Here is a 17,555-nt window from a genome sequence, read left to right as displayed (position 1 = left end):
CTTAATATCATTTATTTATTTTACCAGAGCATTGCTCGGCTCTGGCTTATGGTGGTGTAGAGGACTGAACCTGGAAACTTGAAGCCTCAGACATGAGAGTCTCTTTGCATAACCATTATGTTATCTTGCCTGCCTATATATATATTTTTTTTTTTTGAGAGAGAGAAATGAAAGGTGGAGGGTCAGAGGAGAAACATCAAAGCATTGCTCCAGCATCCATGAACCTCGATCTAATTTTGTATCTTGTTGCTCTGCTGTAGTGCCAAGGGGTTAAACCCAACCCCTCATGCATGGAAGGTATACATTCCACCTGATGAGTCACCACCCAGGCTTCTCATACCTAAACTTTCAAATCTGTTGAAACTCTTACTGTTTTATTTTTTTTTAAATAGATATCATAAGCTGGGGAGATAGCTCAACCAACTAGGACACCAACGCGCATGCCTAACACCCTAGAGGCTGTGTGTTCATTCCTCAGCACCACCTTATGCTGGAACTAAATGGTGATCTCTTACTCTCTCCTAGAACTATATGTGCTTAACCCAGTGCACCACTATTTATTTATTCCCTTTTGTTGCCCTTGTTGTAGTTATTATTGTTGTTGTTATTGATGTTGTTGTTGTTGTTGGAGAGGACGACGGGGGAGAGAAAGATAGACCTACCTGCAAACCTGCTTCACCACTTGTGAAGCAACTCCCCTGCAGGGAGTTGCTCCCTCTCAATAGATAATAGATTTTTTAAAATGTAATATGATTTTATATAAATATTGATAGCTGGGTCTCCTTTCCATCTCGACCCCAGTTTACCACTACAGGGCAAGTGGTGTTCCCAGTTCCTTCTCTGTCTTAACTGCATATAAGAGAAAAATGATTTATGTGTAGTATTTTTTTATATCATGATGGCATATTACACACCACCCAGCCCCACTGCTTTTTGCATGTATCCCATTTTCCTCCCACATCTTTTGAATTGTTATACACATGGGTTTGCCTGTTTTTAAAAAAAATATATTTATTTATTCCCTTTTGTTGCCCTTATTATTTTTTCATTGTTGTTGTTATTGATGTCATCGTTGTTGGATAGGACAGAGAGAAATGGAGAGAGGAGGGGAAGACAGAGAGGGGGAGAGAAAGACAGACACCTGCAGACCTGCTTCACCACTTGTGAAGCGACTCCCCTGCAGGTGGGGAGCCGGGGGCTCAACCCAGGATCCTTACGCTACCCCTCCTTGCACTTTGCGCCTCCTGCGCTTAACCCGCTGCGCTACAGCCCAACTCCCGGGTTTGCCTTTTTAAAAGACAAAACGGGGAGCCGGGAGGTAGCACAACCGGTTAAATGCACATGGCGCGAAGTGCAAGGACTGGCATAAGGATCCCTATTCAAGCCCTTGGCTCCCCACCTGCAGGAGGGTCGCTTCACAGGCAGTGAAGCAGGTCTGCAGGTGTCCATCTTTCTCTCCCCGTCTCTGCCTTCCCCTCCTCTCTCGATTTCTTTCTGTCCTGTCCAACAAGAACAACAGTAATAACAACAATAACAATAATAGCAACAACAAGGGCAACAAAAGTGGAAAAATGGCCTCCAGGAGTGGTGGATTCATAGTGCAGGCACCGAACCCCAGTGATAACAAGGCAAAAAAAAAAAAAAAAAAAAAAAAAAGCTGGTGGTTTTGGAGGCAAAAAAAAAACAAAAAAAACCACCAGCTGGTGGTTTCTGGTGTATGATAATTATAATTTATTTAACCTGTTATCTGTTGCAGTACCTAAGTGCTGTCTTTGTAGCTTCCAGTTTCCTTTTTATCTTCTTTTGTATGTCTGTAGCAAATATCCCTTGGTATATGGCCCTTGCTGTTTGGGTATTTATCTTTTGCTCTTGAAATAAAGTGCTTTAAAGTTGTGTCTCCATGGAAAATATGGTGGATTTCCATTCTGACAGATGTGTTTTGCTATAATATTGGAGAAGGCATACTATTAAATGTGCTGCTTTTCATATTAAGAAACAGGACTTCAGGAGAGTGGGATTCCCATGTCTTAGAATGAACATGGAAATAGCCCACATTAGCAGCTACTCCTGATGATCCATTTGAAAATTCTAGTCAGATTTATTTTCTACTCATAGAAATTGTTCTTTTTTTCCCCCTTTGCAGGCAGTCCCTAAAGTATATATGTGGTTTCCATACAAATGGCCATGTGTGGAAAGCCTTCTTCAACCGTGTGGGGTAAGTGGGAGGAGGGAGATTCCCAATTTCACTGCCCAAGCTGCAGCTGGGAAAGCCATTCTTGGCATTTCTAGTTGAAACTCTGAATTAATCTTCTCAGAATAAAACATTTGAGGGCCAACTTTCATAATGATTATCATTCATATCTAGTACTACATACTTTAGATACAGGATGGGTTCTGGACTTTTTCTATTTTATTTTATTTTATTTTTATTTTTAAATAGAGACAGAAGGCAGAAGTAGAGAGAGTGAAAGACTCTACAGCACCAAAGCTTCATATAATACAGTGGGGGTCAGCCTCAAGCCTGGGTCATACACATGGCAGAAAAGCAGATTATCCAAGTGAGCTATTTCACCTGCTTGCAATATCTTTCTTTTAAATACTAAGAAGAGGTTAATGAAGTTAGCTATAAGGAAATCGCCAGTGATCTTTGCGAAGAGTTTCCCTGAAATGAAGGTGTTAAGGAGTGAGATGTGAGGGAGATAAAACTATACATTATTCTTGCTAGAAATAAAAGTGGATGAAAGGAGAGAGAACCTTAAAATAGTGTCAAGAATGGTTAAGAGGCAGGGAAAGCTTATGTCTATCTCTCTTTCTAGACAGGAGACACTTGGGGACATTCGTTGCTGGAAAGGAAGGAGGCCAACAAGAGAGGGGAGAGTGAAGATACAGGCTTAGACCTGATTCTGGCTTTTACATGTAGTTAGAGAAGTTGGTATTCAGTACAGAGCAAAGCATTTGTACTATGCTGTTTGTTCTTTCTTGTAATTTCTCTGTGTGGTGGCAGACATCACCCCTCCCAGGGGAAACCTAGTTTGTATTCTTGGGCTCCCTAGATGAGTACTACTCTTTTTCCATTGAAAAAAGCAGATCCTAATGCAAGGGAAAGAGACATTCACATATGGACAGAACCTTAAACTGCTGTAGCCCATAACTGACGCTCATTCTTAAATGGAAGCATGTATTACTAATGCCAAATAAGTAAGAGCACACCTTGTAGAGCTCTGGTATGCCCAGCACATCAGTGTACCACTGCCTGTGGCTGAGACTTGCTGTTTGAGTGACTCTTCCAGCTCTCAGGTCATAGAACTAAAGAACACATTTAGACAGAGTGTCTCAACTCTGTTCTGGAGAACTCAGCCTCTCCAACAGTCTGTGAGCTGTTCTCTGACCTTATAGGTTATCCCTCATCTTCCCACCCACTCTGCATTCAGGGAGAATAGTAATGAAGCGGGATAAAGAGAAAGAGCAGCAGCCTGTGAGGGAACTACCCTCTCTACCCACACGCTGGACTCACATAGGATTTGCGAACAGTTTCTTCCCTCACTCTTAGTGCCTTCCCTATTTTTTGAAATTATTTTGTATTTTTCTTTTTTAATTTTAGCCATAATGTAACATTTCAGAGTGTTTTCACTATGCATACACAGTTTTTTAAAGTCCTACATAGCACTCTAGAATGTAGCAGTCTTTCCTTTTCTGTTATTAACTATACTTTAGTGTTTTTAATTGTGTTGAAATCTTTATCTTAATGCATAATGATATTAAATTACATTTTATTATATTTCTTAGAAATAAAGTATTAGCCCCAAATAACAATTTTAAGCACTTGTTATTTGAAGAGAAAAGATGTAAATGTTATGCATGTACAAACTATTGTATTTACTATCGAATGTAAAACATTAATCCCCCAATAAAGAAATTTTTTTTAAAATGTATTTGTTGTGTTTCCAAAAGCAGGCTTTGTTGTAGATGTACTTTAGGGTACATTTAATAAGTTAAAGGGTTAAAATACCCAGTGCTGTCACATATGGCAGTGAGCAGAATCGCAGATGTTGATGATACCACGTAATTAGTATTCTTTTATGTAAATGAAGGCTGTCAGCATGTTACCATAGTGTCTACTCTCTCTGAAGCTGGAATTTTCTGTTTCCTTTATGCCACAGTCTCACCAAGACCAGGCAGGATTATTTCACTATTATCCCACTATTCTTAGTTAAGGATTGAAAAAAAGAACCTATGCAGTGGGGGGGGGGGGGGGGGCTCCCAGGGCTCCCAAATGTAGTGTCTATTTTTTTTAATATTCTTTTTTTTCCCTTTTGTTGCCCTTGTTGGTTTTTTTATTGTTGTAGTTACTATTGTTGTTGTTATTTATGTCATTGTTGTTAGATAGGACAGAGAGAAATAGAGAGAGGAGGGGAAGACAGAGGGGGAGAGAAAGATAGACATCTGCAGACCTGCTTCACCGCCAGTGAAGCAACTCCCCTGCAGGTGGGGCCTCAAACCGGAATTGTTACTCGGGTCCTTGCACTTTGCCACAAGTGCTTACTTAACCTGCTGTGCTACCGCCAGACTCCCTTAATATTCTAATTTTGTTGATTTTTATTATCAAACCCCTCCCCCTGAAATTTTATTTCTGGTGATTAGTTATGCATTCAAGGTCCTCAAATAAAATTGCTTAGTCTGACTAAAAGATAAATGATATTTTCAAAATATATTTTTGAAAAGTGATTTATAATATACAGTCACTTCTCATAGGGAGAGTCTTAAAAATGTAGTAACTGTAGAAATTTCTCCTCGGCAAGAAACGAGAATGGGAACATTTTCATTACCTTCACTTACTTTAATAGTTAATTATATTATCTATCATAGAGTATTTTTTGTTACTGATTATGGTCTTTAGCTCCATTTAATTCATATTCTAAAAGTAAAAATGTAACCAAAGAAACAAAGCTAATATGTTATCAGACTTACTTTTCCCATAAGAAATCTTTTTTTAAAATTTTTTTAATTTTTATTTTATTTATTTATTCCCTTTTGTTGCCCTTGTTGTTTTATTGTTGTAGTTATTATTGTTGTCATTGTTGGGTAGTACAGAGAGAAATGGAGAGGGGATCGGGAAGACAGAGAGAGGGAGATAAAGACAGACACCCGCAGACCTGCTTCACCGCTTGTGAAGTGACCCCCCTGCAGGTGGGGAGCTGGGCCTCGAACAAGAAATCTTTTTTAAAAAAACATTCTTTAGGGGGTCGGGCGGTGGCGCAGTGGGTTAAGCGCATGTGGTGCAAAGCGCAGGGACCGGCATAAGGATCCCGGTTGAGCCCCCGGCTCCCCACCTGCAGGGGAATCGCTTCACGGTGGTGAAGCAGGTCTGCAGGTGTTTGTCTTTCTCTCCCCCTCTCTGTCTTCCCCTCCTCTCTCCATTTCTCTCTGTCCTATCCAACAACGAACGACATCAACAATGGCAATAATAATAACCACAACAAGGCTACAACAAAAAGGGGGAAAAATGGCCTCCAGGAGCGGTGGATTCATGGTGCAGGCACCGAGCCCAGCAATAACCCTGGAAGGAAAAAAAAAAATTCTTTAATGTTTATTCCTTTTTGTTGCCTTTGTTGCTTTATTGCTTTTTGGTTATTATTGATGTCGTTGTTGGATAGGACAGAGAGAAATGGAGAGAGGAGGGGAAGACAGAGAGGGGGAGAGAAAGATAGACACCTGCAGACCTGCTTCACCGCCTGTGAAGTGACCCCCCCTGCAAGTGGGGAGCTAGGGCTCGAACTGGGATCCTTACCCCAGTTGCGCTTTACATCACGTGCACTTAACCCACTGCGCTACCACCCGACTACTATAAAAAATCTTATCCAAGGTGTGCAGGACATTGGAGTTATATCAACTTAATGACGGAGCTCTGTTAAGGCACACCATATCACTTCCTAGTTACATTGCAAGTTCATCTCTTTGATATTGGGGGGCTGTCAAACTGGAGGGTATATGCTTTAAATAGAAATGTTAAAGGTGCTGTGATCTTGGAGATTGTAAAGGAGAAAGGGGTACATGTCAGGAAGATGTAAGTTAAGAATTTATCTTTATGCCTGTGAGTGTTAGGCATTGTTCTGAAATAAAGTGGTGTGAGTACATATGAGAGGTGAATTAAGCATATTGTCTTTCTTGAGCCAAGTTATAACTGAGCTTGTGTTACCTTTATTCTCTACTTGGTGTGTTGGTTAAGCAGCTCTTTTCTTTTGTGTTGCTCCTGGATGATTTCATGATCAGATATATTTTTCCCCCTTAGAGAAGCTAGCTCACCTAGCTTAAATAAGTGTGGTGATGTGCAAAGTAGCCCTGTGTTTTCCTCAGTGGATTTGTTCTGCCATATGGCAGGTTAGTGAGTCGCCACGACAGATTTGTAATGGGAGAAGGGCTGTGTAGGAAAGGATGTGCGTGGTCAGCAGATTTATAGATCAGAAAATGAAATCAGAAAAATTTCCAGAGTGCCCTTTCCATTTGACAGCTCTCCACAGACAGAGTGTGGAATGGTTGGGGTTTTTTTGTTTGTTTGTTTGTTTTGCTTTGCTTTGTTTTTAGTGTTTTTCTATTTTGGCTTTTAGTCATTCCACATAATTTTTCTAGCACAGGATTGCTTTCATAAGACATCAGAGTTCTGGGTAGTGTATTACTCTCATTCCTGTTCACAGAAATTTTCTCTTTGTAGGATCTGAAGCTCTGCTATGTTTCATGTGTTAAGATCTCAGTAGCAATTAAATTCTTGATAATACATCAAGGTTACTATTGGACAAAATAGGGATTTGCCAGGTATTGAGTTATTAGAAGAGACTATTCAAATGATTCAGTGAATGCTAAGTCTTCCCAAGAAAAGAAAATAAAAAGCAAAGCTTTGTGAACTAAAGATGTATTTTAAGTATTTAAGTCTGTGCTATAGCTTGCAGTCACTAGTCACGTGTTGTTATTTAAATTTAACCTAATTAAAACTGAATCAAATTTAAAGCTTAGCCCCTCAATCTCATTAGTCACATTTTTTTTTCCTCTAGGGTTATTGCTGGGCTCCGTGCCTGCACCATGAACCCACCGCTCCTGGAGGCCATTTTCCCCCCCCTTTTTGTTGCCCTTGTTGTTGTAGCCTTGTTGTGGTTATTATTATTGCCATTGTTGATGTTGTTCGTTGTTGGATAAGACAGAGAGAAATGGAGAGAGGAGGGGGAGAGAAAGATAAGACACCTGCAGACCTGCTTCACTGCCTGTGAAGCGGACCCCCCCTGCAGGTGGGGAGCCAGGGCCTCCAACCGGGATACTTACGCCGGTCCCTGCGCTTTGTGCCACATGCACTTAACCCACTGCGCCGCCCGATCCCCTCATTAGTCACATTTATCTTTTATAAGATGTGTTTATGTTATGACAGAGATATATACTCTGGCATATACAGTGCCTCACGTGTCTACCTGCTAAGCCACCTCCCTTGCCACTCACTTGCCACTTTTTAAGTGCTCAGTACTGTCATATTGTAGCTAACTAGTACATTATTCAATAGCAAGATAAGAATATTCCCACGAGGCTGTTTAGATTGCTCACCAAAGAAGGTGCCTGCTTTACCATGCACTCAAACCACGTTTGAGCCCCCACTGTAGCACAAAGAAGTAATACAGCACCAAAGGACACTTGGCTGTTATGGAGTCCCCCCTTGCCACCAGAGTTATCATCTACACACAGCAACTTCACCACTCCCAGCAACCATTTTTTTCTTTCCTCTAGATAAGATGAGAAACAGAGAGATAGGGAGAGAGACACACAGAAGAGAGTCTCTGCAGCTCTGCTTGCAGTGCTTCCCCTCTGCAGGCATTCCTATGTGGTGGCCTGGGGCTTCACACATGCTGGTTCCAAGTTTTAACATTCCAGTGATCATTTGTACAACTCATTTCAGATGAAGGTTTTAACCCCCCCCCCAACTCATCCACATTTAGGGTTTTAACCAGAAAGCTGTACATAGGATAAATATCCTTGGAAATTGGGGTCCTAGTAAGTAGTCCAGAGTTTATATTTTGAAAAATATTGCATTAATGAAATTGCCCATCTCTAGCTTTTCCTCTCTTTATTGTTTCATTGCTAACTTTCTTTTGTGTTTCCATGGATTGGTAATAAACATCATGTGTGCCTAGCTGGAATTCTCAATTAATAATAAATATGCAACAACTTAAAAGATTTTATTCATTATTTTTATTGCCACCAGAGTTAGCTGAGGCTTGATGCTAGCACTACAAATCCACTACTCCCAGCAGCCATTTTTTTCTGTTCTTTCTTTCTTTTTTTTTTTTCTTTCTGTTTTATTTGATAGGATAAAGAGAAATTGAGAATGGATGGAGGAAATAGAGAGGGAGAGAAAGAGAGACACCTGCAGCCCTGCTTCACCAATCGCGAAGCATCATCCCCCATGAAGGTGGGGAGCAAAAGCTCAAACTTGGGTGGAACATAGTAATATGTGTGCTTAACTGGCTATGCCACTGCCTGGCTCCAGAGAAGGTAATTTTTTTTCCTCCAGGGTTATCGTTGGGGCTCGGTGCCTTCACTACAAATCCACTGCTCCTGGAGGCCTTTTTTTCCCATTTTTGTTGCCCTTGTTGTTTTTTATTGTTATTGTTGTTGTTTTTGCTGTTGTTAGATAAGATAGAGAGAAATCAAGAGAAGTAGGGAAGACAGAGATGGGGAGAGAAAGATAGACACCTGCAGACCTGCTTCACCACTTGTGAAGTGGCCCCTTTGCAGGTGGGGAGCCGGAGGCTTGAACAGGGATCCTTATGCCGGTCCTTGTACTTTGCGTCCTGAGAAGGTAATTCTTACAAAATACTCTTGACTACTAAGGCGTGAGCACTCAGAGAAGACTTGGAATTATAAGGGATTAAAATGAAAAAAAAAAAAAAAGACACATGATCTCCTTTCCAAGGTAAATTATATCTAGAAAATGTATTAATATGTCCAGAGCAATTACTTAGACAACATTTAACAGCAAGTCAGCAACTAGAGAAATACTATAGGGGTCAGGAGATAACTCAGTCAGTAGAGTACACACTTTGTGCAAGATCCTGACTTGAAGTGTCAGCAGCAAGGAGAGCTCCATGGATGGAATATTGATGCTACGGTGTCTTTTCACACTGTCTGGAATATTGATGCTATGGTGTCTTTTCACACTGTCTGTCTGTCTGTTTCTCTCAAATAATGAATGAAAAAAGTAGTCATTAGGGTTCCTCAGTGGGGAATGTTTGAGGCCCCAGTGCTGCACAGAAAGAAAGAAAAACAATCTTTTTTTTGCCACCAGGGTTATCATTAGGGCTCATTGCCAGCGCTGCAAATCCACTGTTACTAGTGGTCATTCCCCTCTCTTTTTTTTTTTTTTCCACTGTACTTGATAGGACAGAGAAATTGAGAGGGTAGGGGAGAGAGGGAGAAAGATAGACCTGCAGACCTGTTTCACCACTCGTGAAGCTCCCCTCTGCAGGTGGGGAGCGGGGGCTTGAACCCCTGTCATTGCACATTATATTATGTGCACTTAAGGAGGTGACCATCACCTGGGTGAAGAAAAACAATCTTGTAGAAACTAAATCTTTTTTTTCTTTTTTTTAATATTTTATTTTATTTATTTTTATTTATTTGGATGACCTTTTATTTAAAATTAATATTACAAAAGTTAACATTAAAATCTCTATTACATCACAAAAGTTTCTGGAGCGCCTTAATACAGCCCACACAATTCCAATATTGGTCTTTCATAGAGCATTTAATTAATTTAAAAAGACAGTTTATGCATTGCAAGTTCATTACAGTTCTCATCCTTCACAGAATCCGTCTCAAAGTTTCTCAGACTTGGCCAACTGACTCTCAATGATTTCCTGGTGGGTTTTTTTTTCTTTTAATTTTTTTTTTAATTTAAGAAAGGATTAATTAACAAAACCATAGGGTAGGAGGGGTACAACTCCACACAATTCCCACCACCCAATCTCCATATCCCACCCCCTCCCCTGATAACTTTCCCACTCTATCCCTCTGGGAGCATGGACCCAGGGTCATTGAGGGTTGCAGAAGGTAGAAGGTCTGGCTTCTGTAATTGCTTCCCCGCTGAACATGGGTGTTGACTGGTCCATACTCCCAGTCTGCCTCTCTCTTTCCCTAGTAGGGTGTGTCTCTGGGGAAGCTGAGCTCCAGGACACATTGCTGGGGTCTTCAATCCAGGGAAGCCTGGCCAGCATCCTGGTGGCATCTGGAACCTGGTGATTGAAAAGAGAGTTAACATATGAAGCCAAACAAATTGTTGAGCAATCATGGACCCAAAGCTTGGAATAGTGGAGAGGAAGTGTTAGGGAGGTACTCACTGCAAACTCTAGTGTACTTCTGCTTTCAGGTATATATTTTGCAGTAGTTTATGGATACGTGTGAACATAAGCTCTCTCTCACAGAAACTGGTGTATATCTAGGTTATGGGATTTTGTTAGAAAGTGAACCACCTGAGATGAAATTAGAGTGTACTATAAAAGGAAAGGTCTCACCCGAGTAATGAAGCTGAAGGGTTGTCATTCCACACATGAAGTCTCTGGACACAGCCTGAGGTGAAGCATGTTGAGGTGGCAATCGTTGCGTTGCTTAGGTTGTGATCGGTGGATGCAATATTATTTGGTATGGATTGGGAGAGGCATACGGGAAAGTGGGCCCTATCCAAGGGTTCCAGGACTGGGGGAAGTAGGGGCTCTATAGTGGAGATGTGAGGTTCCTGCTGTCTTAGGGTTCAAAAAGACAATCGATAGTTAATGTTATCATCACATTATTTGGTAATTGGGTTAACTTTGAAAAAGTCCTTTTGTTTTGGTTTGCTGTACAGTATCCAGTATCTTGTATATAGCTGTGCTATTGGATGCTTCTAATCTACTTGGTCTAGGCTTTTGAGAGAGTCCGCATATCAAATACACAGCCTATATATTAAAAAGATTCAGTTTGTGTTTTGAAAAACTTTGAGACATACAATTGATTTTCCCCCTCATACTAATTAACTACTGATTTATATGTCTACATTTTGCTAGGAGTGTACATAAACACCATTCCCACCACCAAAAGACTGTGACCCATCCCTCCCACCCACTCCCACCCCACCCCCACCCCCCACTATCCCAGGAAGCTGCATGTCTACCCCTCACCACAGGGTTTTTACTTTGGTGCCCTACTTACAATTTGATCAGGTCCTGCTTTTAGTTTCCCTTTCAGATCTTCTTAGTCAACTTCTGTTGATGAGTGGGATCATCCCATACTCATCTTTATCTTTCTGACTTAGCTCACTTAACATAATAATATTTATTTTATTTATTTATTCCCTTTTGTTGCCCTTGTTGTTTTATTGTTGTAGTTGTTGTTGGATAGGACAGAGAGAAATGGAGAGAGGAGGGGAAGACAGAGAGGAGGAGAGAAAGATAGACACCTGCAGACCTGCTTCACCACCTGTGAAGCGACTCCCCTGCAGGTGGGGAGCCGGGGTTCGAACCGGGATCCTTATGCCGGTCCTTGTGCTTTGTGCCACCTGCGCTTAACCTGCTGCGCTACAGCCCTACTCCCGTAGAAACTAAATCTTAATAGCACCCAGAGAAAAAGCATGACCATAAGTAACTGAGATTGCTTTCTTTTGTATGGTTTGAGGGTTTCTTATATTAGGGATCTCTGCCATCTGAATGGGTAATAGAGAATGGAAAGGATCTCTAACTTTAACCCATTTATGGATTCAGACAGTAGGACCAGGCCAAAAGGGGAGCCTAGAAAACCAATTAGAGGAGCTGGGTGTTGGTGCACCCAGGTAAGTGCTCATGTTACTGTACTCAAAGACTCAAGTTTGAGTTTGAGCCCCTGGGCCAAACCAAGGCGGAAGCTTCACAGTGGTGAAGCAGAGCTGCAAGTGTCTCTTTCTCCTTCTGGACCTCTGCCTTCCCTCTCAATTTCTCTCTGTATTATCAAATAGTGAATAAATAATTTTAAAAAAAAGCAATTAGAGAGTATTTGGAGTACATTGAGCTTAGAACTTCATGTTATAACATGGAACTGCAGTTGCTCACAGAAATGAAAGCAGATAAGATCACTTTTTTTCCTGCCACAAGATTTATCCCTGGAGCTCAGTGCCTGCACAGTAAATCCACTTTTCCTGGTAACCCGCCATTCCTTCCCTTTTTAAAAAATATTATATTTATCTATTGGATATATAGCACTAGAAATTGAAAGGGAAGAGTATAGATAGAGAGGGAGAAAGAGAGACACCTGCAGCACTGCTTGAGAAGCCTTCCTCCTGCAGGTGGGGGCTGCGGGGTAGCACATAGTGACAAGTGTGTTTCACTGGATGTGCCACCTCCTGGTCCCTCCTCTCCTTACTTCTTTTTCCTTCCTTCCTCCTTTCCTTCCTTCCACTCTTTCTTCTTTCGTTTCTCTGTAGAGCCTTCTTCCTCCCTTCCTTCCTTCCTTTCTGTAGAGCCAAGAGAAAGTGAGAGGGAATGCTGGTGTGGATAGAGAGGGAGAGAGAGAGGGAGAGAGACAAGCACCTGAAGCACCGATTCACAGCCTGTGAAACTTCCCTGCTGCAGGCAGGGATCAGGAATTGAACCCTAATCCTTGCATATGGTAAAATGTGCACTGTACAAAGTGTACCACTATCTGGCCCCTAGTAGGTTCACTTTGTAAGAAGAACTATCTTTAGGGAATTTAAAACACTGAAATGCCAGTACAAGAAAAAATAAGTCAAGGTTCCAAAAGATTGAAATGTTTCTTTCAGTAGGCTGGGAAATGGCACAGTGGCTAGTGTTGGACTTAGGAGTGTGAAGTCCTAAGTCTAGCACATATGCAGATTGATGCTCTGGTTCTCTCCTCTCTCCCTCTCCTTCCTTTCCTTTTCTTTCCCATGCTAATAAACAGAAATTTTTAAATTTTCCTTTTAAAATAATTGTCTAACCTCTTTTCCTGGAGAAATGATCCATAAGGTTTTTTTTTTTTTCTCTTTATGATGAATGATACTGAAGAAGCAATGTTAGGAAGACAAAATAATAACAAATAATCCACACATCAATATGTTACTACTGTTTTATTTTTTCCCAGAGCATTGGTAGCTCTGGTTTATGGCAGTACACAAATATTCAGGCCTTAGCATATAAAATTTTATGTACAGTGGTCCAGAGGTGACACAATGGATACAGTGTTGGGCTCTCAGGTGTGAGGTCCTGAGTTCAGTCTCTGGCAGTACATATACCAGAGTGATGTCTGATTCTTTCTTTTTCTCTTCTCCTATTCCTGTCAATAAATAAAATATTTTTTAAAATTTTTTTAAAGAATTTATTTATGAGAAAGGTAGGCAGAGAGAGAAAGAACCAGACATCACTCTGGTACATGTACTGCCGGGGATTGAATTCAGGACCTCGTGGTTGAGAATCCAGTGCTTTATCCACTGAGCCACCTCCCGGACCACAAAATATTTTTATTTTTTTATATTTATTTATCTTCCCTTTTGTGGCCCTGGTTTTGTTGTTGTTGTTATAGTTATTGTTGTTGTTACTGATGCCATCATTGTTGGATAGGACAGAGAGAAATGTAGAGAGGAGGGGAAGACAGAGGGGGGAGAGAAAGATAGACACCTGCAGACCTGCTTCACCGCCTGTGAAGGGATTCCCCTGCAGGTGGGGAGCTGGGAGCTCAAACTGGGATCCTTATTACCTGGACCTTGCACTTTGCAATAAAATATTTTTAAAATGTATTTTACATTGAGGTTCACTCACCCTCCTTAGGTAAAGCTCTTTGGAATCGAGAAAATTAAAATGAGTTAAGCGCACATGGTGCAAAGTACAAGGACCAACATAAGGATCCTGGTTGGAGCCCCTAGCTCTCCCCACCTGCAGGGGAGTCGCTTCACAGGTGGTGAAGCAGGTCTGCAGGTGTCTATCTCTCCCCCTCTCTGTCTTCCCCTCTTCTCTCCACTTCTCTCTGTCCTATCCAACAATGACAACATCAATAACAACAACAATAATAGTTACAACAATAAAAATAAGGGCAACAAAAGGAAATACATAAATATCAAAAAAAGAATTAAAATGATACTTTGAATTTTATTTTTAATTTTTTCCCTTTTATTGCCCTTGTTTATCATCGTTGTTATTGCTGCCATTGGATAGGACAGAGAGAAATCGAGAGAGGAGGGGAAGACAGAGGGGGACAGAAAGGCAGACACCTGCAGACCTGCTTCACTACCTGTGAATCAAACCCCCTGCAGGTGGGGAACCAGGAGCTCCAACCAGGATCCTGATGCCGGTCCATGCACTTTCCGCCATGTGTGCTTAATCTGCTGCACCACTGCCTGGCTCCCTAAAATGATACTTTGAACTATAGGAGATTTTCTCTTCCTTACCATTCATCTCTGCTATGCTATTATTTCTGCTTTCAGATACAGTGAAGCTGACCTGAGAGTGCCTTTTTATTAGAGGGTCTTCATCTCTCCTATAGGTATTTGAAACACTATCTGTCTCCTCTTTTTTTTTCCTTTCTCGTATCATCTTTTTGCAGTATAACCAGGATTTTAATTAGCATAAGAAACTAATTCCTAAGACATCATCAGTTCAGAGATAGTTCGTAATACAAGTTTCTTTCCCCCCTAGTGATCAATTGGTTGCAATCAATATGAAATAAGGATAAAGATACGGTTTTGGGAACACAAGTCAGCCTCATAAAATAAGCTGATAGTGAGGCTGGAGAGATAGCTCACTTGGGAGGGTGCCTGCTTTGCTATGTGTTGGAGCCCCTGTCACATTCCACATGAGAGTACTAACTGAGCGTTGAGGAAGTTTTAGTATTGTGATCTCTCTCTACCTCTAGCTAAAAGAAAAGTTACCCAGAGCAGTGAAGCCCCAGGTACAGGGCATTTAGCAGGCCAAAAAGATGTAACATTTCAAATGATTGCTAAACACCCTACCAATCGCGTTTTATTATTCTTTTAAAGGAATTTAAACTTACTTCTGGAATTATTGGCGTATAACAGATGGGTTTTTCCTTTTTAAAACTTGCAAAGGAACCTACTTTAAATTAAAAACTAATGTTTATTGAGTTAAATACTATTTGCAAAGCTTGTTCTGGGACAGTATTTTGCTGAAAGTTCTCTCTCTCTCTCTCTTTCTGGGGACTCTTGTCATGCCAGGTTGAAAGAGTGGAGATTCCTCTAAGACATGGATAGATGCAAACATGTAGGGCGGTTGCGGCTTGCCCAAGACCACTCCATTCTGAACCCTCAGAAGTGGTGCTGCAGGGAGTGCTCCACCACTGAGTCAGCCTGGGCCTGTCTCAAGTGCTCCCACGTGGCCTGCGGCCGGTACATCGAAGATCACGCCCTTAAACACTTTGAAGAGACTGGACACCCACTCGCCATGGAGGTCCGAGACCTCTACGTGTTCTGTTATCTGTGCAAGGACTACGTGCTCAATGACAACCCGGAGGGCGACGTGAAGCTACTGAGAAGTTCTCTCTTGGCGGTCAGGGGCCAGAAGCAGAACCCGCCGGCGAGGCGCGGGCGGACCCTGCGCTCGATGGCCTCGGGCGAGGACACGGCGCCACCGCAGCGCTCTCCTCAGGGACAGCCGCAGATGCTCAGGGCGCTGTGGTACCGGCGCCAGTGCCTGCTGGCCAAGACGCTGCGGCTCTGGTTCGAGAAAAGCTCCCGCGGCCGGGCGAAGCTGGAGCAGCGGCGGCGGGAGGAGGCGCTGCAGCGCAAGAAGGAGGAGGCGCGGCAGCGGCGGCGCGAGGTGAAGCGGCAGCTGCTGGAGGAGCTGGCCAGCGCCCCTCCGCGCAAGAGCGCGCGCCTCCTGCTGCACGCGCCCCGCGCCGCCGCCCCGCGCCCCTCCTCGCCGCGAGCGCCCGCCAGGGGTCGCCTCAAGCCCGGCCGCGCCCCCGCCATGGCGCCCGGCGTCACGGGCCTGCGCAACCTGGGCAACACCTGCTACATGAACTCCATCCTCCAGGTGCTCAGCCACCTGCAGAAGTTCCGTGAGTGCTTTCTGAACCTCAACCCTTCCCAGACGGAGCAGCTGTTCTCCAAACACGCCAACAACGGCAAGGCTTCGCTCTCGTCGGGCGGCTCGGCCACTGAGCTGTCGGCCAGAAGCAACCGGGCCGAGCTGTGCGAGCGGGAGGGCCTCTGCTGGAATGGTGGAGCCTCCTTCACCAGGAGCCTAGAACTCATCCAGAACAAGGAGCCGAGCTCCAAGCACATTTCCCTCTGTCACGAGCTGCACACCCTCTTCCGAGTCATGTGGTCGGGAAAGTGGGCCCTGGTGTCCCCCTTCGCCATGCTCCACTCGGTGTGGAGCCTGATCCCTGCCTTCCGCGGCTACGACCAGCAGGACGCGCAGGAATTCCTCTGTGAGCTGTTGCACAAGGTCCAGCAGGAGCTGGAGTCCGAGGGCACCACGCGCCGCATCCTCATCCCCTTCACGCAGAGGAAGCTCACCAAACAGGTCTTAAAGGTGGTGAACACCATATTCCACGGGCAGCTACTCAGTCAGGTAGGTTTGTGTTCATCCTAAGAGTGCGCAGCACATTGGGAAGAGGCTTGGATAATATGTTAGAGCCAATGGGGGCGTGGGGGGACGTTGGGGGTGGTAACCAACATTTGCTGTCATTGTACAGTGGCCTTGTTGGTGATCTTGCCCAGTCTCTCTGGGGCAAGTGTTTTTGTTCAACTTGCTATGCTGCTTCTTTAAATTTTTATTCTTTTAATGAACAAGAGATAGAGAAAGATAGAGAAATCAGTGCACTACATAGCTCTGACTTATGGTGGTGCTGGGGATTGAACCTGGAGCCTCAGAGCCTCAGACATGCAAGTCTTTTGTATAAGCATTATGCGGTCTTCGCAGCCCTGTGTCTTTAACTTTTAACGACATGCTAATAGTCTTCTCATTGTTCTACGTGCCCATTGTCACCATGCAATCCCTTGATCGGATTTGGGGAGTTAACCACTTCATCTTTAATTCTGGTTCCTTGCTAGTTTGAGAGAGCAGCCTTGTTTCCTAGGCATTGTTTGCATACATGGAAAGGAGGATGCCTTCCTGTTCCCCTTTACCATTCCTTCCTTGGGTCTTTAGCTATGTAGAGAAATAAGCAAAGAGTGGTCCGGGAGGTGGCGCAGTGGATAAAGCACTGGACTTTCAAGCAGGAGGTCCTGAGTTCAATCCCCGGCAGCACAAGTGCCAGAGTGATGTCTGGTTCTTTCTCTCTCTACTATATTTCTCATTAATAAACAATAAAATCTTTAAAAAAAGAAATAAGCAAAGATCCATAGATAAGGCTTTGTGAAACTGAAGAAATGGAACCTTTAGAGGGTTCCCTCCCCCTGGGGGGAAACAATTTAGGAGATGCAGATAAAACTTTTATGTTATGTCACTGAGGTCCATGTATTTAGGGCTTTAAAAACATGATGGGTAGGATGAGAAAAGAAGGACTTGTTATTTTTAACGTGTGAAAGTGGGAGTGATGATATGCACTTCCTCCACTCCTAA

At 43.0% G+C, this 17,555-nt stretch overlaps 1 protein-coding gene across 12 annotated transcripts in view; it reads left to right on the top strand.

Annotated features, from left to right (window-relative positions):
* The window catches only part of USP49 (ubiquitin specific peptidase 49), a 105,835-nt gene that overhangs the window by 74,920 nt on the left and 13,360 nt on the right, over positions 1-17,555 (top strand). For 10 of the 12 annotated variants that reach the window (XM_060189810.1, XM_060189811.1, XM_060189813.1 and 7 more), the window contains one exon: positions 15,203-16,562. In XM_060189810.1, the coding sequence (XP_060045793.1) occupies positions 15,231-16,562 (1,332 nt within the window). In that variant the 5' untranslated portion in view covers positions 15,203-15,230. Of the gene's footprint in view, positions 1-2,143; positions 2,216-15,202; positions 16,563-17,555 lie in introns of all 12 variants that reach the window. The other 2 variants (XM_060189808.1, XM_060189805.1) reach the window with 1 other exon arrangement.

Source organism: Erinaceus europaeus, chromosome 4, assembly GCF_950295315.1.
Source record: "Erinaceus europaeus chromosome 4, mEriEur2.1, whole genome shotgun sequence".
NCBI lineage: Eukaryota > Metazoa > Chordata > Mammalia > Eulipotyphla > Erinaceidae > Erinaceus > Erinaceus europaeus.
This window is presented reverse-complemented; position numbering and strand designations above follow the sequence as displayed.